This window comes from Maylandia zebra, linkage group LG16 (assembly GCF_041146795.1).
Source record: "Maylandia zebra isolate NMK-2024a linkage group LG16, Mzebra_GT3a, whole genome shotgun sequence".
NCBI classification, from domain to species: domain Eukaryota; kingdom Metazoa; phylum Chordata; class Actinopteri; order Cichliformes; family Cichlidae; genus Maylandia; species Maylandia zebra.
In genome coordinates this window covers 22,750,502-22,771,953 of record NC_135182.1, presented here as the reverse complement: position 1 = coordinate 22,771,953, position 21,452 = coordinate 22,750,502, and the positions used below count along the sequence as shown (strand labels likewise).

At 40.2% G+C, this 21,452-nt stretch overlaps 4 protein-coding genes and 1 non-coding gene across 7 annotated transcripts; 2 read left to right on the top strand and 3 right to left on the bottom strand.

Moving 5' to 3' along the window:
* Positions 1-426: 426 nt before the first annotated feature.
* On the bottom strand, positions 427-2,230 carry hce2l2 (high choriolytic enzyme 2-like 2). Its single transcript, XM_004555433.2, has 9 exons — positions 2,084-2,230; positions 1,964-2,006; positions 1,812-1,874; positions 1,568-1,723; positions 1,350-1,467; positions 1,040-1,218; positions 855-936; positions 629-753; positions 427-543 (listed from the first exon to the last, which is right to left on the bottom strand). The coding sequence occupies exons 1-9, from the start codon at positions 2,141-2,143 to the stop codon at positions 527-529; spliced, it is 843 nt and encodes a 280-aa protein (XP_004555490.1). The 5' UTR covers positions 2,144-2,230; the 3' UTR covers positions 427-526.
* Positions 2,231-2,474: 244 nt separating this feature from the next.
* LOC143413001 (uncharacterized) lies at positions 2,475-5,205 on the top strand. The gene is made up of 5 exons (XM_076875081.1): positions 2,475-2,810; positions 3,017-3,126; positions 4,640-4,777; positions 4,856-4,977; positions 5,059-5,205. The coding sequence occupies exons 1-5, from the start codon at positions 2,760-2,762 to the stop codon at positions 5,115-5,117; spliced, it is 480 nt and encodes a 159-aa protein (XP_076731196.1). The 5' UTR covers positions 2,475-2,759; the 3' UTR covers positions 5,118-5,205.
* On the bottom strand, positions 2,599-2,671 carry trnak-uuu (transfer RNA lysine (anticodon UUU)). Its single transcript has one exon. It is a non-coding gene; the product is annotated as a tRNA-Lys (tRNA).
* Positions 5,206-6,816: 1,611 nt separating the features above from the next.
* ankzf1 (ankyrin repeat and zinc finger peptidyl tRNA hydrolase 1) lies at positions 6,817-11,633 on the top strand. Of its 2 annotated transcripts, none has more exons than XM_004555429.6 (16): positions 6,817-7,090; positions 7,449-7,593; positions 7,677-7,798; positions 7,871-7,973; positions 8,073-8,284; positions 8,386-8,501; positions 8,627-8,780; positions 9,097-9,319; positions 9,419-9,517; positions 9,640-9,807; positions 9,897-10,043; positions 10,155-10,437; positions 10,552-10,663; positions 10,754-10,921; positions 11,006-11,076; positions 11,193-11,633. In XM_004555429.6, the coding sequence occupies exons 2-16, from the start codon at positions 7,473-7,475 to the stop codon at positions 11,317-11,319; spliced, it is 2,226 nt and encodes a 741-aa protein (XP_004555486.3). In that variant the 5' UTR covers positions 6,817-7,090; positions 7,449-7,472; the 3' UTR covers positions 11,320-11,633. The 2 variants fall into 2 exon arrangements, with proteins under 2 accessions (XP_004555486.3, XP_004555487.3); XM_004555430.6 differs by lacking the exon at positions 6,817-7,090 and adding an exon at positions 7,125-7,334.
* Positions 11,463-17,782, bottom strand: glb1l (galactosidase, beta 1-like). Of its 2 annotated transcripts, none has more exons than XM_004555431.3 (16): positions 17,591-17,782; positions 17,116-17,285; positions 16,863-17,013; positions 15,869-15,929; positions 15,707-15,801; positions 15,441-15,621; positions 15,293-15,351; positions 14,473-14,594; positions 13,593-13,633; positions 13,332-13,450; positions 13,178-13,252; positions 13,004-13,093; positions 12,771-12,884; positions 12,482-12,613; positions 12,119-12,346; positions 11,463-11,991 (listed from the first exon to the last, which is right to left on the bottom strand). In XM_004555431.3, the coding sequence occupies exons 1-16, from the start codon at positions 17,657-17,659 to the stop codon at positions 11,788-11,790; spliced, it is 1,911 nt and encodes a 636-aa protein (XP_004555488.3). In that variant the 5' UTR covers positions 17,660-17,782; the 3' UTR covers positions 11,463-11,787. The 2 variants fall into 2 exon arrangements, with proteins under 2 accessions (XP_004555488.3, XP_004555489.3); XM_004555432.5 differs by lacking the exon at positions 17,591-17,782 and adding an exon at positions 17,500-17,515.
* Between the last annotated feature and the right edge of the window lie 3,670 nt (positions 17,783-21,452).

Genomic DNA, 21,452 nt, shown 5'->3' with positions numbered 1-21,452 from the left:
TAATTTTGAAGGGCAGTGACGAAGCGAAGATTCTCATGTGTCAGCACTTTATGAAAACTTCCCTCGTGGTGATTGGACGAACAGAAGAAACTACTGCATCTTGAGTTAAGGTAGCACATTTTTAAATATAGAGAACATGTCTATTTATTACCAGAGACTTTGTTCTTTAACCTTCCTCATTAAAACAGATTCAGATCTCCTGTTTAATGTGATCAAGTCACCCGTTCTAAGATTCTTCACATACCTTATTACCCTGCCTCTGCTTTATTACTCTTTATCTCTTATTGATCTGTAATATTACTGTTGAGTGCATTACCACGTGTCTATTTCAAACCAGGCTATCTACTGTGAGACATATTTTTACATAAAGAGAAATATCCAATTTAAAACGCACAAACTTTCATGTACACCAAGGATTTGCTGATAGAAGGTTTGAATCAATCTTTATTGAAACTGTTCATATAATTCAACTGCAGTTTTGTTAAATTGGCCTTTACTCCTGGTTCACTTCCATTCAGCCGGGTCTCTAATCATCCATGTCATCTGAACAGAAAGACAGAAAGAAATTACATTTGTGACAGTGATGTGCAGTGTGTTTAGGAGTTAATTCAGGACATTTGGTACTAACCACAATTATAAAGTCTGTTGATTTTTAGCTTGTCAATGTGGCTGAGAGATAAAGCCTGGCCCAGCTGGATGTTGTTGTTGTCCTTTGGAAGGATGGTTGCTTCCCCACGCTGGGAGTAGGCATATCTAAACATATACATAAATATGTATCAGCTTATAAATATATTTTAAAATAAAGGGGGTAAATTATAATATTTTGAGTGATTAACAGATCATTTTTTACTTACTTTCCAAAGTGCAGAATCGAGCCATAGTCATAGGGCAGATCCAGAGTGTCAGTCTTGAACTTCTCAAAGTTTCTCAACCGATCTGTTGGAAAAATGAATTTTCTGTTTTGAAAATCGGTGCAGAAATACAGTTAAAGCTTTCATTCCCTTTCCACAATGCCAACCCCTGCACACTTTAAAATTACCTCTTGAAATATTTGGCCACATGATGGTGACATAGTTGTCCCGATCTAAGCGGGACTGCTCGTGCACAAAGCCCAAGGTGTGCATGAATTCATGGGAAACCACTCCAACCTGGACGCAGTTAGGGATCTGGAGAGACACAGTCTGCCTTCCACCACGCGCACCAAGGTAGGACCAGCAACTGGATTAACACATAAGAGGACAGAAGAGTAACTTCAAGTGGTGAATTCACAGCTGGAGAGGAAACAAAACCTGAATACATTTTACAAAAGGAATTTTATGTAATCAAACTTTCCACGCTTCAGCTCTCACCCTGACTTTGGCTGGATGTCGATGTAGTCTCTCTGGTGAGTCCGTGGAACAAAACGCACACAGGTACCTTGCTCTATGTTGGCCATACCTGTCTTTATCAGCATTGTATCCATGTCATCTGTTCAGTTGTTTAACAGGGGCGAGTAATTCATACATCATTAAAAAGAAGACTGTAATCCATTGCATGTACTTATGCCTCGAACGCTAAAACAACATACTGTATTCAGGTGAGAGGTTATATGCAATGTAGACATGTCCATCCACTGATTTGGACCACAGGCAGCTCCGTGCAAAGCAGATTCTGGGGGGTGTTCCGGAGGAAACAGCAATATCTCCCTCTCTGAGGGTGGTGGCGCCATCGATGATTTGCGTAGCTGATGCAGAAATCAGATTAAAGTTTTTTAAAAGCAAGTTGGGGAATCTGCAAAAGAAAACCCCTCAAGTAAAGTGTGTGCAACTTACCTTTAAGCTCGTTGGTTTTAATGATTTTATCCATTGCCGTTTCTTCATTGACCCCTCTCCATTCTTAAAAAAGAAAAAAACAATTTGTGAGGGAGTGTGCAGTTTTACGTCAGTCACAGTAATAATTTAAATTAAATCGAAGCTGAGTGCACCTTTGTAGCCAGCGGGACCCCACTTTTGGTTGAACAAAAATTTCTGCAGAAAGCACAGACAAATTTATTTACAGCTCTGTTCATGAATTCATTAAATTCAGCGGTCCCAAGCACATTTACCTGAGCTTGCACAGCTGAGAGACAAATAGAAACCATGCAGAGGAGTATAATCCGCTCCATCTTTACCAGTCAGGTATGCCTTCAGTGTTACCATTTGACATGCACTAACACCTAGCTTTATATGTGTTCCCACTGCTGTCCTTAGATAATACCCATAATTACCTCAAGTAAATAACAGGGCTGGTGTTAGCTGTTTGTGAGTGAGTCTAATCTCCAAATTAGTTTGATTCTTTCATAAACAACATCTGCAACAGTGGCATAATGTGAGGTCTCACTGTGTATAATAACAGCTTAAAATCAATGACTAGCTTTAAATGAAATGGTTTTAATGTCTGGCAGAAATTTGGTACAATTTTAGGCTTTAGGTGTGTACATGAACCAAGAGTGCTGTTTTCTTTCTACTGAAACTAAGCTTACCATCAGTTCACGTGCAATGCATGAACGCAGTTAATTTTAAATCATTACTAAGTTGTGCAAAATTTTTGTTGATAATGTAGAAGAAATAAAAACTCTGACGCCCGAACAGGGACTTGAACCCTGGACCCTCAGATTAAAAGTCTGATGCTCTACCGACTGAGCTATCCGGGCTCTGCTAACTCAGCCGGAAGCAGTATTTATAAAGAGGAAAAGCCGAGTTTCCATCCCAGTAGGAATTCTTCCACGTGAAAATACCAGCATGACCGCATTTTCTGGCCATACATTTCTAACCCAGGACGAAGTTTCTGCGGTAAGTCGACGCTGTTTTGTAAGCTAGCCTTCCTGCACATGACTAGCTACCTGGCAGCTACGTACACTGATGCTAAAGTTACTAATTATCAAGTAAACAACAGAAGTATTAACAAACTAAGATGCCAGTTCGTTAACAGAGCAGGATTTGACTCTTTGCCAGCAGGCTAGCTGTGAATTACGGCATGCAAACTTTGCAATTTGCAGGAGACGCAGGAGCAGGTTAATGAGCTGCGGCGTGCTATCGAAGAAACTAATCGTGAACTGGAGAAGGTCCAACAGAGAAGACTGCATACTGAAGAAGAGATAATTAAACGGTACACCGCCCATTTACTTTAGTTTCCAATTAAATTGGGTGCATGTCACGCTTAAAGTGTCCAAAAAACCTGATATTGTCTCAACCCGTATAATGCTTCCTGTGATGTGATACCAGTTATCGTCGGTGGGTGCACTGAGGTCCACAACAGGCTGTTACTGTAGATTAATCGACCAGTCTATTAGGTACACCTCGTGTCTTGAACTGCTCCCTCATGCAATCTAATCTAATCGGCAAACTCAGTGCATTTGGACATGTAATTCAAGTTTCAAGGTCAAGCTGAGCCGCAGAAAGGAGAAGAGAGGTGATTTTGAAAATGGCACAGCTGTTGGTGAGGAAACTCCTGATCTACTGGGAATTTGCTCCTCAGCCAGGAGTTTGCAGAGACTGGTTAAGAAAAGAGAAAATCCACTGAGTTTTCTGGGTGAACATGTCTTGTCAAGGAAAATGGCCAGACTGTTTTAAGCTGACAGCAGTAATTAAAATGACCACTGATTACAGCCAAAGTATGCAGTAATACATCTCTGAATGCACAGTATGTTGAACTGGAAGTAGAATGGGCTACAGCAGCAGAAGACCACACTGGATCCCACTCCTGTCAGCTAAGAACAGGAAACTGAGACCACAGTTCACATGGGCTCATCAAGCGTTGCCTGGTCTGATGGGTCGCCATTTCTGCTGCTGTAAACAACATAAAAGCATGGATCCATTCTTCCTTCGATCAGTAAAAAAAATTGTTTTCAGGTAGATGCTATCCAGACTTGCTCGGGGTGTTTTTTCCTTTTTTCTTTGTTTATTTTTTTTTTTTTATAGTAATCAGTGACGTTTAGCTTTCCCAAGTCTTAACTTGGAGTGTTATCCAAACTATTTAACATCATTTCTTCCTCCAGGAATATTGTTGATGAACATAGAGACACATACAAAGATTTCCCTCATGTAGGTCTATTAGTGAACGACATTCATAAGCCAGCTGGCGTTAAAAAAAAAAAAAATTAATTAGTTTGTCTGGAGTAAAGATTTATCTCTTGTATTAATTTGAAATATAAACACACCTCGAACTTGAATTCCAATATAAGTTTTTTCCAGTGAGGGACAGTAAAGGATATTTCTATTCTTAACTGATCACCTTCTGAAAGGTATAGTATTTTGTCCTTTAGTTAGGGTACAGTTAGTTAGGGTTTAGTTAGTTGGGGTTGGGTAATATTTCCACAGATGCTCTGGTTGTCAAAAGCAGTGGACAACTGTATGCTCATTCTGTTTTGGTTGCGCAATCGAGCCTTTCTGGGAGAGTTCAGACAGTGACCATCTAATTGCTAACAGTGTCCAGATCCCAAAGCCCTTACACTGAACAATCAATAATTATTTCAAAATAATAAGTTAACGTAAAAAAGAAAAAAATTACCTACTGCCCATTTAGATTTAGTCAAACAGTTAATTATGCATAACCAGGTGTGATGTTTGCCTTTGTTTCTAAATGTGTAGCCCTTACATAATGTATTTGCTGTCTTTCACAGTACGAGAGAAACTGAACGGAGAGTGGATTTAATGATGGAAAAAAGCGAAATCGTTAATGCACTGCAACAACTGGGTCATCTGCTCCAAAGTGAGATGGATCTCTTTGAACAACTAAATAGCCAAAGCTCTCCAGACAGGTATTCCGAAGTGCTGTGGGCAAAACCGAAGCAGACGCGACATGTGCAAACCTACAATATATATTTTATATATTTCAGGAGTGAAAGGCTCAGTTTGCAGGACCAGAGTGAAAGCGCCAGCATTAAGGCAAGCCAGCTTCTTGCTGAAATCCTGGAGGTGAAACAGCAGCTAGAAGAGGTTGAGGATCGTTATTCAGCGGGTATGGGGATTACTCACAGAATACGTACAGAATTTACTGTATACAGACATGAAGTGAAATGTGCTCTCTCTCTGTCAACAGGTCAAGCTTTGCTCCCTGGGCCAACCTACAAGTTGGAGAGAAATCACACGAAGCAGTGACTTACAAACACTGTTATTTTAATAAGTACAATAAAGTGTATATAAGTATTTTTAACAGCTAATAAAATATTCATTTTTATCTTTTAAACGTATTTTATTGTTTCTTAAATAACACTAAAGGGGATGATTCTGCAGTGAATATCTCCAAAGCTTCTCAGCTTCTCATTACTTGGGTGCTTCACATAGTCACAAATGGTCGACCTTCTCTATGCAGTGATTAAATAAGATGACAAATATTGCAAAATGTTTATGCTTATCTCAGTTACAGTATGGAGGAGATTAAAATTTCTCATGTCTCATGAGATTTCAGTGATGACAGAATTGACACACTGTCAGCCATTTGCAATATTTTGCAAAACAAAACCTTTATTCCCTATTTTCCCCATTTCATCTAGTCTTCATTAAAACCCAAAGATATCATGTCTGGATGACATGTTTCTTTCTTCCATCATAATCTAGCAAACTGATGAGGGTGTGGTTGGGTCAGTTTGAACTGCTGTAATCCTGGATGCATTGACAGCTCAACTTTCTGACCCGTGACTGCAAACAAAATAAAAAAAACTCAGATTTCCTACTTCATAACTAAGGTTTTGCAACCCCAAATTTTGCAGTTTACATAAATCCAGCAGGCAACTTGCATAGTAGATACAAAATCTTTCTGTTTTTCTTAATATATAAATATATAATACATTACTGTATGTTGTTGCTCACAGAAAATCAACAAGGCAATCTTGGAGGCTCGTTTCCATGACTGGGAAAAAAAAAAGTTTTTGCATCCATAGGTAATAAATTTAAGTTATTATCTCAAAAATTTGAGAATAACTTTAAAGTTATTTTGTCAGACGTTCGCTTTGGTAACCCGAAATTTTGACTTATGGATCCAATTTCTTTTTCAGTGGCAGAAGCAAGCTTCCATGCAGTTACAAAACTGCAATGCTGGAAAAACTTTCACACTCTCCACATGCTCTCACTTATAGCAAACACATGTTCAATCCTAAGTTCCTTAGCTGGTTAAATGCACATGCTGATGACAGCTTCAGCAGCTGCAACCAGGCTGCCACAGCTGAGAGCAAGCTGCAAAATCATTCAACAGTCACGCTATATGTTCTTCAGGAAATGCTGTCTATAAAAAAACCAGACAGTGAAAGGAATTCTTTTCTTTTTTTTGTACTGAGCAGGATTTTTGTTTTTGGTTCAGAAACAACGGCTGACTCTTTGGGCTCACAAACAGCTCTTTGTGTTGTTTACAGCAAGCTCTGGTTGGCCCTAATATCCAGATGCTGCAGCAGAATTTTGATTATCCTGTACAAACTATTTTTAGTTTACTGTTCTTAGCACACCTTGGTTGTAACCAGTCATTATCATTGCTTTGCTATTAGCTTGAATCAATTTGGCGTTTCTCCTTTAACATCAGGTATCAGCAAGACATTTTCTTACAGAAGACTGACGCTCACTGGATGGTTTTTGAAACGTATCTAGATGTAGTTGGTCTCATGTGATTGGCCGATTAATTATGATTATACATAGTCAATGATCGGTTCAAAATGTGTACCTAATAAAGTGTCTGTAATCGCCTTTTACCATTAATCAGGCAGATTAACTCAACTGTTTTATGTAATTTAGAGTCAACTTTGTTTGTTTTTTTTATTCTTAAAACACAAACTAGCGTTTTAAGTTCCATCAGTACTTTTGTTTAAGTACTGGTGGGCTACGTTTGTAAACTATTAGTAATTATAAAGAAAACTTGTGTATGAACTGAATAAATAGTGTAATCTGCATATCTGCAGTGATATATGCACGTTGCTGAAACGCGGTGAAAGCAGTTTGAAAGGAAAGATAGGCTAATTTACAACCTTTGGTCTTTGAACGCCACTCGCTGAAGCATTCATGACGCTCTTGGGCTTCCGTAGAAATGTCAGCGTAATCACATGTTACCCTAAGGTTGGCTCAGCTTTTTGTCAGTTCCTTTTATGGTAAGTCGTTTACTATTTTCCCAGTAGTTCATTGTAACTTTTAGTAGTTGTAATGTCCTTAAAGTCCCGTTTAAGGAAGTGGACAGAGTCGGTGTTTTAAATAGATTGTGGCTGAACGTGTCGTTCAAAGAGCACACACTTATGTTTACATTAGCAAAATTGGGTTAGCCTTGTAGATCAAAACTGTCACTATAAATATAGGCTTGAGGTTGTTGCCAGCTGCTCTTATGATTCGTGCAGGAGAGTAAGTGTTAATGATCTGGTTCAGTTAACTGTCGTGGATCTGCCCCAGCCAAACACTATTTTAGGGGATCGCCAGCTACAGCTTATAGCAGGTTTCTCTTTCTTTCCATTACAGATGAGATAAACCAACCAGCAAACGATGACTACCCGCAAAGATTGTCGCTCCATCTTTGATTTGTGCTTGAATGATGAGGCTTTTGGATTGAGAGAGGTGAACCCCGTCCTAAAGGAGGATGTAATTATTGACCTCGCCTCAGATTGTATGTATGGAACACATATGATGTTGTGGGGAAAAAGATGCCCAGTTTATTCAGTCGTTGAATAAATGTCTTTCCTCACACAGGTGTGGAAAATAGAAGTGCTGAAGATGACAGGCGAGAAGGCGAGTCCAGCCTGGTTAGAGAGGTGTCTGAGAAGATGGTCTGCTCAGCCTGCAGATGTCCCTTTATTAACCGCGAGGAGCAGGTAACCACGCAGTACTCTACAATCTGTTCATGCATTGAGAACCGGTGCCTGAACATGCACTTTGTGTTGCAGAGGGAGCACTACAAGCTTGACTGGCATCGGTTCAACTTGAGACAAAAGATGGCCATGTTGCCGCCCCTCACAGCGGAGGAGTTTGAGAGGAAGACGGGTGCAGGTGAGGAAACTGGAGTAATACACATCTAAGATGGAGTTTAACTAGGAAAAAAAGGTCTGAAGCAGTTGGAACAACTGACCTATTGTTGTCACTTTACAGGAGACTTATCAAGTATCTCGGGCTCAGAGTCCGATTCAGAGGACGAAGACTCGGACAGCGATGCTGGAGTTAAAAGCAGAACGGTCTCTGACAAAGACATGGAGAGCTCAGGTGAAACTCCTTTAACAGCTGGTCGGCTCTCCAGCAAGTTGGTTTTCCAGAACTCAGTGGGAGATTATCTGTTAGTCTACCGCTGCATACTTAAGGGAAAGGTGAGGATCAGTCCAATGAAATCTATAATCTGTTAAAAAAAACAAAAAAAAAAACACTTTAGATTTATATAATTTAATATTTTGTCATTTTTCCTGAAAAGTTTCAGTTGGATGACGAACACGATGCAGGATCCTCTCTGAAAGCTATAACAAAGAAGACTACGTGGGTCATTCTCATGACTGGTGGAGGTCATTTTGCTGGTGCTGTATTTGAAGGGTAATTTTTTATTTCCCTGCTTTGTATGCTTTCATATTACACATTATGGCTGAAATTTAAAGCACAACAACACAGCCGATTCACAGAGATGTGAAGCGTCCAGCACAATGTATTTTATGTTCCAGAAAACAAGTCCTTCTGCACAAGACCTTCCACCGATACACAGTGCGAGCAAAACGAGGCACTGCCCAGGGACTCAGAGATTCTCAGAACCGCAGTCACGCACCAAAATCTGCAGGAGCTGCACTGCGACGACACAATGAGGCGGCGCTAGTCAAGGTCATACTGCGCTCCATCAGATCGCCTTTTGAGTGAAAGCCATGCCTTATCTGTTCTTCTTCATAAAGTTTGGTTGATGTTTTTCAAACAGTGGCTATAAAAGCTCAAGATTCCTTTGGCTGATTCATTAGTTTTTCTCCTCCAAGAATAGATCATGTAGTTTTGTGAGGTTGCGGTAGTGTAGCCATGGAGCCAAGTATTTCGTTTTGGCTATGTGGTTAAATTCTCTGCCTCACTCATAGGATGACGTAGTATTCTTTTTTATTTATTTTTTGTTAACCTGGATTTTTATTTAAATTTTTTTAACTTTTTGCAGGACATTCAGGACCTTCTTGTAACCTGGGCCGAACACTTGAAAGGGGCCTCTAAAATATTCATACGAGCTCCCAGCTACAACAAAACTATCTTTTTTGGTGGTCGAGGAGGTCCCCTTGATAAAAAAGATCCCAGGATCTGCACAATCCCCTTTGCAACACGCAGGGCAACTTTTCGAGAGGTACAGAGGGTACATGAGGTCCTTTCTACTGTTCATGTGTATGGTAAGAAGCACGAAGTGCTTGAAATAATAACATGTCTCCTGCACATGTTTATGCAGCTTAGGTATATTTATCGCACAATCAGTAATATCTTTTTTTCAGGGAAAGACACAGACATTTCTGCAGTCTTCAGTCCAACTAAAAAGCTGTGGAAAAAAGCTGTTAAACCCACAGCAGAACTAAACACAGATCAAGAGAAAGGTAGGTTTAAGATGTTTAAACATGGTCTGTAAGCTCTCTGTTGACCTCGGTGGATAAACTATAGCATCAAATAATAATGTTAAACTTAGTAAACCTGACTGCAAATTTATTGCTTGCATCAGCTGAAGAAAACCGCGAAAGCACTGATGAAGAAGAGTGTGGGGAGATCCAACTGGAGATGGTGGAAATGACATTAGGAACACTGGACCTCAGGGAGTGTGAAATCCATCCCTCCAGGCACAAAAGGAGGAGGAGACGAAAGAAGGAGGAAGCTAAAATTCCAATTGAAGGTAGATCTGATCAACTATCTCATCGCAGGTGGAATCCAAGGCATGCTAGTTTATTACTCAATTGTTCTGCAAAATTTATGAAATACCAGATTCATTTGGGACTGATCCAAAGAGCATAGAAGCAGAAGGTAAAGAAGAGGAACTGCCAGAGGCTACACCAGTAGAAGATCTCCCTCAAGAAGTGCAGTCAAAGAGCAAGAGGAAAAGGAAGGTACAGAGCAAGAAACAAGTGGATGGTGAGTAGGGGTTTAAATCTGTTTTTCCACTTGTTTCTCAGTCTTGCAAAAGCTGTGTAATGCATTGTTTTCAAGTGTGAAAACTCAACATTAAGCTTTCTTTCTTTATAGATGATGTTGAAGAGTCATGTGAGTATAGCCTCAGGGATGCACTCTTTACTGCCTGCAAGGTTGGGGATGTGGAAGCTCTGCGCACACTCCTCCAGCTCCCTGTGGAAAAGTCAGAGGGTCAAGAGCATTTGGAGAGCAAACTTTCTGATGCCTCAAGTCCTCATACTCTCCTCAATAAACCCATTGATGCTTCAGGGTTCACATTACTGCATGTTGCCACAGCTGCTACACAAAAGGCAGCGATCGGCCTCCTCCTAGATGAAGGAGCAGACCCCTCCTGCAGGTATCAAGAATATTATCGTCAAGCATTGTAAAAGTGTGATTGTGTAGCAGCTGAAGTGAACACAGTGAAACCTTGCCCAGGTTTAATTACCATCTCTACATTATTCCTTTACAGGGATAATAAAGGGCAGACACCGTACATCGTCGCCCCTGACAAAGACACAAGAAACGTCTTTCGGAAATATATGGGGGATAATCCCGACAAATACGACTACAGCAAGGCCCAGGTAAGGTTAAACTCGTGCACCTTTGAACATGTATTGCATTAAACGGAAGCTGGTAATTTGACTAAGTGTCTTACTCCTGTGCAATTAAAGATCCCTGGGCCGCTGACGGCAGAGATTGAACTGAAAAAGATGGAAAAGAAAAAGGCCCAGAAGGCCCAGAAAAAACAGCGAGAAAAAGAGCAGAAAGAGGAAAAGAGGAAACAAGAGCTGGAGGCAGAGGAAAAGAAGCAGTTTGTATCTCTGACTGATCGTGAAAAGGTAGGTTACTGCTAAAGGTCTGCAGCTGATTCCTTGTAAGAGGCTGTTTTTTGGAAATGTTCATATTTGGCTTATTGATTATAGAGAGCTCTGGCAGCAGAGAAGAGATTTGCAGCGCAGGTTGCTGCAACAGGAGCCAGCATCTCTAATATCAAGTACGTCTCTCAAGAGCCATCCTCTCGCTGAGCTAATGCATAATGTAATAGCAAGTTATTTAAAAGCTGCACTGAAATACGGTGTGACTCTTCTGTGGGTTTGTCTTTGTCAACAGGAGGTGCTGGCTGTGTGGGGAGTCTCTGCTTGGGAAGATCCCTTTTCAGTACCTGGATTATTCATTTTGTACTCCCCGCTGTGTTCAAATGCATCGGAAAGCAAATGCTCCTCCAGGAAAGACCTAGTGTCCATCTAGGAACTATTTTACTTGGAGAGGAGTCTACCTCATTAAAAGTACTGGTTAATTTAGCTTTTTTTAGGCTTTGACTTGCCTTAATTTTATTGTGGCAGGTGATTTTAGACACTCGGATACATATACTGTATGTAATAAAATCAATGTACAATTTATTTACAGCATCTGTAATCGGGCAAAAAGAAAAGCAATAATTAAAAACAACAGTCAGCATATATTTCTTTTGCACAGGCTTGGTGAATATTGTAACAGCAAGTAATTGAGTGTTTAGTGTTTCTGTGTCAAAAATTAAAACTGCTGACATCAGATTGTCTCATATGCCATAGAAATACTGTTGTGTAGCAGCTCCTTCAGGTGAGATCATTTGTTCAGAGTACTATTGTGCTTCAGTTAGACTGATAATTATTTTTAGAGCTGCAATGTGAAGAAAATGTAATACTTCAAAATTCAGTGGGCTCCGTCAAAGCTTTTTAGGCGTGATGTTGAGCTGAGGTCGGTCCATAAAAAGAACCCTCGAGTGTCCTGGAGCTCCTTCCAGCTCCAGCACCGTGATGTTGTTGGGCAGGGTGGTGCTAAGCAGGGGTCCGGGGACATAGACAGTCTGCTGAGGCCCTCTGGCTGGCCAGTATCGTCCCAGGTTCACACCATTAATCCAAACCTGACCCTGATGAAGGAAAAAGAAACATCCAGAAGAATACAGTTATTTTATTCCTTGCTAGAAACGTGGGGTAAATAAACAAAAGAATAAAGTCTGCCAGGTCCAGAATGTCCCCAAATATAGTCAGCATTACCTTAGTCCATTCATTGAGCTTGAGGAAAGTGTCCCATGCTAAGCCGTTGGGCTGCAAAGTCCCCATGTAGAAGGTTGGTCCACGTGTAGGTTCTCTCCGAGGAGCAGGGTCAGACTTTCGGCTGTTGCCGTGAGGCCATCCACCAGTAACGGCTCCGTCAATGTCCAAAGGGTAAATCTTCCAGTCAGTCAGAACATCTTTACCCAGGATCAAGTTGCTCAACAGGCCCTGAAATTCACACAATATTTACCATTTAAAACCCGTAGTCCATGGTTTTACTTGCTGCAACTTCCAAACAGCTGCAGGGAAATGTATGTTTTTAAATGCTTGTACTCTGCTTGCTTGCTCTATTAATTGCCTTGCCTTGTAGTCATTGATCTTGCTGCCAAAGTTAACCCTGCCCATGTTCTCTACGAGGATGTCCAGTGTGTCCCCCTGCTGTCCCGTGACATTCATCACCAGCACAGTGTCTCTCTCTAACAGGCCCTGGAAAACCTGTTCAAACGGTTGTATGTTTCCAAAAGCGTGAACGGATACAACATCATTTATATTTGAAACTTCACAATTTGACGCAGACAAACAAGCTCAGATTTAACCTACAACGTTTTTCCCCTGACGAGGACATCAACAAAAGTTCACAGTCAGGCCTTACCCCATTGACGGACACATATGCACGGTCATGAACCCCATTCAGTGGAGAGATAAGTGGTGTGGGCTCTGAGAGGTTGTGCGGCAGTGTGGTCCGATATAGCACGTATCCATAGTACTGAACACAATAGACAACACAGGTTGCAGACACAACAGTCTAGAAGTTCTCCATGGTTCAAGAGTTACAGTGTTTCTACAATAATGCTCTCCCCACTGTTTCCCTCAGACACCCCATACCTGTTTCACCTCTTCAAACGTAATAGGATACTGAGATTTGATTGGTCCCAGAGGTGAAAGGGTGTTCAACAGGCCACTAATGTCCCCAACCTGTTAAAGTGACACTTTTTTGAGTTTTGAACATTTTTAAAAATATTTCTTGACATTGGGATTAATTTCCTGAACTGATCCTACCTTTTGCAGGGTCACAAAGCCATAGACAAACTTGGGAGTTGCTGGTGGCATGGGGCCAGAGGGAATCTCTCTAAACTGATGAGAAATGGTGATGAATTAATCATGCATTAATCAGGACATCAGCCTTAGCAGGTGGCTGTTCAATCAGTTCTACCTGCTTTATGACATCTCTAATAGCCAAGAGCTTCTCTGTGGGGTCTCCTGCCTCAGTCAGCGGGGCGTCGTAATCATAACTTGTGACTACTGAGCGAAACCTGGTGTCATGATCAGCACCTTAGTGAGAACAACAGAGCGTTACTAGAGATCACTAAACTGCAAACTGAGCTTTTATCTGCCTCTAAAACATGAAAACTGTGATATAATCTGGCACTGAGACAATGAATGAATGAATACTGAGATTCTGTCAATAAGTTACCATTCCAGTAGCCAAAGTTTGTTCCTCCTTCAAACATGTACCTGAGAAGAAAGAGACGTAGAGTGTAATATCAGAGGAAATTAGCAGTGGTGTCTTAAAGGATGAGGTTGCTGGCTTTTATTTAATCCAAATTAAAGGATCCCAACGATCATTACATTGATTGCAGTGGCACTGTGATGTCCTTTTAGCCAAATTTACCTAGCTTATCCGAAAACTATAAGAAAACATAATCCGTCCATTTTCTTAACCGCTTATCCCCACAGGGTCACAGTGAGGTTGTACACCGATGCCCATTTTAGAATAAAACAGGTGGCAGTAAAAGTATCTACCTCTCCTTATGTCTGTTAATCTGTCAGCTTAATCCAGTTCAAACATTTCAAAAAAGAAGGCCTGTCATGCCACACCGTGTTAAAGATTCTAATGTGTGATCAGTGTAACACTTTTGAGCCAAAGGCTAGTCTTGGCTCTGTATGATATGAGTGGGAATCCCTCCATCAGGCACAGCTCTGGCTGTGATCACAGATTTCCCACCTACCTCCTGTTTCAGTAAATTCAAGTAAATAAGGAATATTTTGAACTCTGGATCATGCAAAGGTTCTCTAGTATGGTATAAGGACAAAGGCATGAAGTAGGAAATGAGTAGCTGTAAATGGACAGTGGCCTTTTGCTGTAATTTAAAAGAGAGGTATGAAAATCCGCATCTTCAGTTGGATTCAAACATGACTCATGCCACTGATACTGCAGGTAAGCTCATAAGCTGGGAAAATAAACCAGTTGTTGTGGTTGTTGGATCAGGCTTTTACATTAGTATACTAACACAGTTTTATTATTTGAATGTGTTTCTACAGAGAGGAAGATTTGGGGGTTTGTGGAGACATACATGTTGACGTTGGCCCCCATGGTTAGCATTTCTCCTAGCACTCTGCTGACCTTCTGAGCATCAACCACAGCATGCTGATCTCCCCAGTGATCCAACCAGCCAGTGTAAAACTCTGAGTTCACCTGCAACGTAATTTAAAACAGTTTTATCACATATACCTGTGAAATCATACGAACGAGTTACAAATTCATTTTTACTTGTGAAAGAGGTTTTAACTATAGTACATTATTGACATAATAGCAGGTGGTGGAAGTGCTGCACATGATTGCATTGCATTCAAATATTGTGTCCACCTCACTGTGCCTTTCTTTTCTCTAACTGCTTTGACTCCACCCCTGCTGGTCATGTAAGATAGCTGTCCTACCTGAGCCTATTATGAGGTTTGTCTTTGTATGAAAGGGGACCTTTAAGACAAAGACAATTAAAAAGAAAGTTGTTAAAGGGGAAGTCGTCCAGAACGAGACACACCTAAAAAAGATTTGTTTTAGAAGGTGATGGAGAAACACCCTGAAAGATTCATAAGGATTATTTTGAACTGTGAATCATGCAAAGCTACTCTAAGTGTATCCAGGAAGAAAGGTAAAGAGCTCAGCTTTTCCGTTTTAAATCATTTCTATATCAATCAATAAATTAAAAGTAACTGATTAGTAATGCACCACCACCCACTGTAAACATCAGCAGAATTTTTTTCTGCAGCTTTTTTAATTGAATGTCATTAGAATACACAAGTGTACATAATAAAATGGCCAGTGAGTGTGTATTGTGTATATTCAGCCCCTGCTTCTTAGGATTATGTTTAGTGAATAGATATGTAACGAACCAGGGGTCCTCGAGGTTCAAATCGTCGTTGCCGGGCGAAGGCTTCAGTGATGTTGGTGTCTGAGAAAAGAACATGTAGAAATAACAACGATCTCTAAAAGAACAAGAAGATGATGTTTTATCTTTGGACACCGTCACACAATACCAACCTGTCCCAAAGTCTATTGTGGCATATAATCCTTCCAGAGTCCCACATATCATTTCCTTGTTTGTGTTTCCATCAGTGGTGAACAGGATGACGTCCTCGCCCAGAAAGAAGCGGAAGAGAGTGCGCAGGTGACGCATGTAGTTGTAGTCACAGCTGTAGTAACTCCCATATTCATTCTCAACCTGCATTTAAGATTGTATATTTTCAAATCCAATAATAATACACTAACTCCTAAAAAGCTTTATAGCGACCCACTTAGAACTCTACCTGGACAGTAATGATGTTTCCCCCGTTAACATAGAGCCAAGGTTTCACTTTGGGGAGGAGAACAGCAAGCCAGTTGCTGACTGCCTGCAGGTAATCTGGGAGAAAACAGATAATGTTCATAAAGCAATACATTTCAAAAAGGGTCATAGGTGCATGTTTTACCTGTGTCTGCAGAGCGCAGTATGATGTTTGGCTTTTGAAGTAACCAGGCAGGCAGTCCACCCTGCAAGAGAAAATTAGAAGAGAATGAAGGCAGAAACGTGGGCAATCATGTGATTAGCCAGCCTCTTTTATCTCACCACAGGGATTTGGAGAGCAGTGTAAAAAAATACCTCCACACATTTTAACTTTGTATTTTTAATATATGAAATATGGCATAAATGTGTGCATCCTACTACAGTTATAGTAATATATACCACCAGCCACTTCATTAGGTGAACCTGCTCAACTGCTCATTAACACAAATATCTAATCAGCCAATCACACAGCAGCAACACAATGCATTTAGCCACGTAGACACGGAGAAAATGTCCTACTGAAAACCAGACTGGTCACCAGAATGGGAAAGAAAGGTGATTTAAGTGACTTTGAAAGTGGCGTAGTTGTTGGTGCCAGATCGGTTGATGTACTCTGATTTTACAACATAATCATGACTACAGTTTACCTGTAAGCCGCAGTTCTCTGGCCCATCAGAATGACCAGAGTGCTTCAAGCTTATAGGAAGACAAAAGTAACTCAAATAACCACTTGTTACAACCAAGGTATGCAAAGAGCATCTGTGAACATGTAAAACAGATTCACAGATTAAGCAGTTGGGCATGTAAAGACCACACGGGTGCCACTCCTGTCAGCTAAGAACAGGAAACTGAGGCTACAATAAGCAGATTGTTCAAAACTGGAAAACAGAACATTGGATAAATGTCGCCTGGTCTAATGAGTACTGATTTCTGCTGGATGGTAGGCTCTAAACTTGGTTTAAGTAAAATAAATGCTTGTATCCATGCTGCCTTGTATCAACAGGTCAGAATGCTGCTGGTGGTTTAATAGGGTGGCGTTGAGTTCACTGTACTCAAATGTTCTCCACAATCACCAGACTTCAATATCTCAATCCAACAAAGCACCTTTGGGATGTGGATGTTATGACCTCTGTTCTCACCATTTCCCATTCAGCACAGATGTACGGTCCAGGACGCAGGATGACCAGCAGACCCGTCTGGTTGGCCAGATCCAAAAAATGCTCCAGATCTCTGTCTCCTGTGAAGTTTTGAACTCCCTGTACCGTTTCATGGAAGTTCCAGGGCACATATCTGTGTATACAGACATGGTAAATGTACAATGTTTATAAAGGCCAACAAACAATCCAGTTGAAAAACATTTATATTTAAATGTTTGCGATGGGGTCGGCTTACACTTGGATGGCATTCAGTCCAGTCATGTACATCTTCGCGAGTCGGTCCTTCCAGTAGTACCGTGGGATTCTGGAGTAGTGGATACTCCCTGAGATGTACTGAAAAGGCTTCCCATCTTTCAGGAAACAGTTTCTTTTGTAGTCTATAGAGAAAGATCTCTCTCCAGAGGCCTGCAATATAGTCACGGTAACTGCTATGAGAGTCAAAGTGCTGATAATCTGTCTATAACTTCCACTGCATATTTCTCAGGACTGAACTTGGGTAGCAGCTTGGGCAGTTATTAATGATGCTGCGAGAACAACTGTAGGTAAACTATGTATGTATGCACATATAAAAGGTTACAGAAATTATATATAGTTAAAGTTATATATTTTTTGCACGAACCTTTCAAGGAAGTAGAGAGAGGCAGGGGGAAAAAACGAAAGATCAGCTGACTGAACTACTGTAAAAAAAAACCCTTTAGTTTCATTCTTACCAAATTTCCATTCACATCTGAACAGGCAAGAGTCAGTGCAGCGAGGAGTAAGGCAGCAGCAGCAGCCATGTCCGCTGCCTACCTGTGACGGTTAAACCTAAAACATCTATAACAGCTATAGATGCAAACATATACAGTCTTCTTTCACCTCACTCCAAGTCTATTATTAACAGGGGGAAGCATTGAGTCAACGTCCTCCCCGCTTCAGTAGCACTACCACGTGATTTTTATTTAGTCATCAGCTGGGTCCTAAAGTCTGTCGATTCGCCTCAAAACCTGTTCTGGCAGGCCCCTTTTTGTCATCACCGTTATCAGTGAGACCTAGTAGTTATTATTTTTCTCATAAATAGAGACATTTAATATACTATAAATATCTCAATGCTTAAATTATAAATGAAATAAAAATAAACAAGATTAAATCTTGATCCAAATATGTCAAGCACACTTGGAAGTTAAAAACAGAGGCGAAAATTCAATGTGGTTATAGATTTTAAATTATAAAATTTAAATATCAGTAGCTAAGTAACATAACTTTACTGCATTCCTGTGTGTATACCTGTCTATTGTTGGGGTTATTTACACATGTGAACATACAAAAAACACAAAAACGACAAAATAGAAGTATGTAAGTCTGTAACTGTGCAGGCTAAGTGGGAATCCTGCCACCAAAGCCACCCTATGACGCCTTGCTTTTAACAACATGCTGTCATACTATGTATTATGTAGGCTGAGAACAATTCCCTTTGTGTTTTGCATGGCAAAATAACAAAGCAGCCAGTTCAGGAACGGGTAGCTTTATTATAGCTTTAGGACCCCACTCCTAAAGCTATAAGCTCTGTGTCCTTGTGTCTTTTCACTGGGTATGAATGATAACTGCATGTCAACCAGTACTAACATCTACATCAGTGGAATTATCTTTTTTTTCTTCTTTAAAAAAATAAATAAATAACAAAAAAAAAATCAACCTTTTAATTTCCTCTGGAAAATTTCTCAGGCACGATGTTGGTGCTACAATAATAACTTATCAGGAGCTATCTGATAGGAAATATACCCGTGTTATAACTTTATGTTCCTTTAAGGACACTAGATGGCGCTGCAATATATGAAGAGCTGCAACTGACGTCTTATCTGGTTAACATAGTTTCACAGGGACATTACTGAACACTAATGATATTAAGGTAGATTACAGATGATTACAGTTTACCTTCAGACTAAAAGAATCCATTAGTACTGATCCTTGCGTACTCAAACTACTGTAGTAAAACACATGAAGCCCTGTGCCTGTACCATTTACATACACTGTAACACATTAGTAGCCATTCTGGTGTGTTTTGCATGCATTTAATTAAATTGTATACACTCTTTTTTTCCTATGAGGCTGTTGTGTCCTTCCTAGTGTTTCGTTACACTCATAGAAAAGTCAAAGTTGCTTCCAGGCTACTTTTTCTGCCCGTGTGCACTCCATTATGGTTAGAAAGAGCTCTTAAGTGGCTGATGGACTGATGTGTGATGGGAACAGCAGTTTATCTCCATGTGACATGTATACTGGCAATCCTGGCAATTTCAGTTAATAGATCCTACATCTGCCTGCAGGCCCATCACTGCACTTGTAGGGTTATATAGATTCACTTCTCCACATGCTTTTACTCTTTTTGTCAGTTCTATCTACTTTACAGTAATGACAGCCTAAACACGGATGTCATTTCCTGCCTCTTCTTTCATTAGTGTCAATTCTGAGAAAATTGAAAAGGGGGCCATCACAATTGCTAATGGCAGCTGATCTCAGCTACAGATAGGACTCTGTGGCTCATTAGCCCACTGTCAGATGCTGTCGATTGCCCTGGGAATGAGCGGAAGAATGACGTGCATGGGCTTATAATTTGGTTATGAGCATGGTAGTGCCTGAGGAAAGCCTGTCAGCATCCCATCTTTGCACCCCCCCCCCCCCTCTCTTGTGGAAAATTGATGTTCAAACCATAAAAAAATTCCCAGCAAACTAATGCACTCCGGGCCATACCAATTACTGAGGTGTTGAAGCACAATTGTAAGCCTAAAAGATGGGATTTAGAATAACACAAACACTAGAGAAACTGCTTAACTCACAAGATCATCTTGCAGTGAACTGGAGTCCACTTTTTAATTACTGTGCAAGTTAAAGGTGCAGTCCAGACTACCCTACAATTATTAGGCAGGCCTGTCCCTGGTGTGATGGGAGATACAGAAAAAAAACCTCACTCGCTCTAGGGCTGGGCGTCATCTCAATGAAGTCATCTCCCCAGAGTCTGTAATTAGATTGAATCATCCCCTCTGTCACTACCCACTACCCCCAGAATAAACCCTCTTTGTTGTTTCTGGTGGAAGCAGGTGTCTTCAGATCCCCACCGCCCCTGAAATGACACCTCCAAAAAATCCACTTCAGTCTATTTGGAATAGTTGATGTTAGGAACTCCATCAGCTTTACATGAACTGGGGTAATCTTGGCTTTTGCTTGGAATTAATTAATGTGATGGGGCCATAAAACATGTCAGTGAGTTGCATTTATGGGAGGTGGGGAAGCTTTCAAAATAAAACGCCATTAGTATTTTGTATCAAGCAATCATTTTCATACAAAGTGCAACAAAAACAAAAATGTCAGTTATATCAATGCACAGTTTGCCCATCCGTGGCCTTATTTTAAGAATTATTACTATTATTATTTGAAGTAAGACTGACAACATCAGGTGTCAAATCCTTTGCCACAGCTCCCCTGTGTGACCTTATGCCCACTGTCTGATTTACTAAAAACCATTTCTCAGTTAAAGTCATCATCTGCTCAACTTTATATCTTACACATCTTGAACAGAAACACCTTTACCAGTGATTTAAACATGTGATATTTCATATCTTAAAGAGACCTGGTATAAAACCTGAATGGTTTAAATAACTAAGTAGCATATTCTTAGTTTTCAGTTTCAAGATTGTAGTGTAGTTTATGTTTAAGTTTATCCTGCCTTCCAGGTGTTTCCTCATATCCTTTCCCTCTATATATTGTATCAACTCAAGACCAAAATACAGCTGTGTACATTAAGATCATCAACAACCTCCCATCCCCTGGACCCCTCACATTCCAACACAGTGCCATATAGGCAAGAGGAAACACCTCAGCATACATATATAGTAAATGTATAAAATTACAAGATAAACTGAAAATTTAATTATAGAAAATTAATAATAAATATAAATAAATTTAACATAAAATTGTAGAAAGAACCACTGACCAGAAGTCAAGGTTAGTGGTTACCTGTTCCTTACAATATAAAGCGTCTTGAGGCAACTGTTGTGATAAAAATAAATAAATAAAACTGAATTTAAATACCAGAGAACAGTGTTAGACATGGTATGGCATGTTAATCTCTTGAATAGTCTCAGATTGGGTTGGACCTCTTTGTTTAAATTAATCTTTTGTGATGTTTAAGGAAATACCAGCTTATTCTTAACTATGGAGTCCAACAGGGGTCAATTTTAGGCCCACTACTTTTCATCTACTACTTCTGGGTGCAGACCAAAACTTCAAACTATGGTTGTTTAGCTCCTCTGTTTTGTTACAGTTTAACCGCAGTGTGTTTTTATTGTCTCTTCTTAAAGATAAAGAGGTAATCCATGATAAACTGAACTTTTGAACTTTTCTTTACCCGAGGTCCTCATACACAGAAGAGTATGAGTAAGGGTCTGGTCTTTTGAGATCACAGCCGTGAGATTGAATTAACTGCAATAGTTTATCAGCTAACCTGAAGATCTCACTTTTATTAGGTGATCTTTTACATGCTTCGTCTCTTCAATCTTTAACTGCTGATTTAAATATTTTATTAAATGCAGCTTCAAG

Coding starts and splice junctions, on each gene's coding strand:
- hce2l2 (XM_004555433.2), bottom strand. CDS start 2,143: ATGGAGCGGATTATACTCCTCTGCATGGTTTCTATTTGTCTCTCAGCT. Junction 1,875..1,963: donor GGGTCCCGCTGGCTACAAAG/GTGCACTCAGCT, acceptor TTCTTTTTTAAG/AATGGAGAGGGGTCAATGAA. Junction 754..854: donor TCGATTCTGCACTTTGGAAA/GTAAGTAAAAAA, acceptor GTATATGTTTAG/ATATGCCTACTCCCAGCGTG.
- LOC143413001 (XM_076875081.1), top strand. CDS start 2,760: ATGACCGCATTTTCTGGCCATACATTTCTAACCCAGGACGAAGTTTCT. Junction 4,778..4,855: donor AGCCAAAGCTCTCCAGACAG/GTATTCCGAAGT, acceptor TATATATTTCAG/GAGTGAAAGGCTCAGTTTGC. Junction 4,978..5,058: donor TGAGGATCGTTATTCAGCGG/GTATGGGGATTA, acceptor CTCTGTCAACAG/GTCAAGCTTTGCTCCCTGGG.
- ankzf1 (XM_004555429.6), top strand. CDS start 7,473: ATGACTACCCGCAAAGATTGTCGCTCCATCTTTGATTTGTGCTTGAAT. Junction 7,594..7,676: donor TATTGACCTCGCCTCAGATT/GTATGTATGGAA, acceptor TTCCTCACACAG/GTGTGGAAAATAGAAGTGCT. Junction 7,799..7,870: donor TTATTAACCGCGAGGAGCAG/GTAACCACGCAG, acceptor TTTGTGTTGCAG/AGGGAGCACTACAAGCTTGA.
- glb1l (XM_004555431.3), bottom strand. CDS start 17,659: ATGGCTGCTGCTGCTGCCTTACTCCTCGCTGCACTGACTCTTGCCTGT. Junction 13,451..13,592: donor AAACTTTGGCTACTGGAATG/GTAACTTATTGA, acceptor GTTCTCACTAAG/GTGCTGATCATGACACCAGG. Junction 13,094..13,177: donor GCTTTGTGACCCTGCAAAAG/GTAGGATCAGTT, acceptor TCACTTTAACAG/GTTGGGGACATTAGTGGCCT.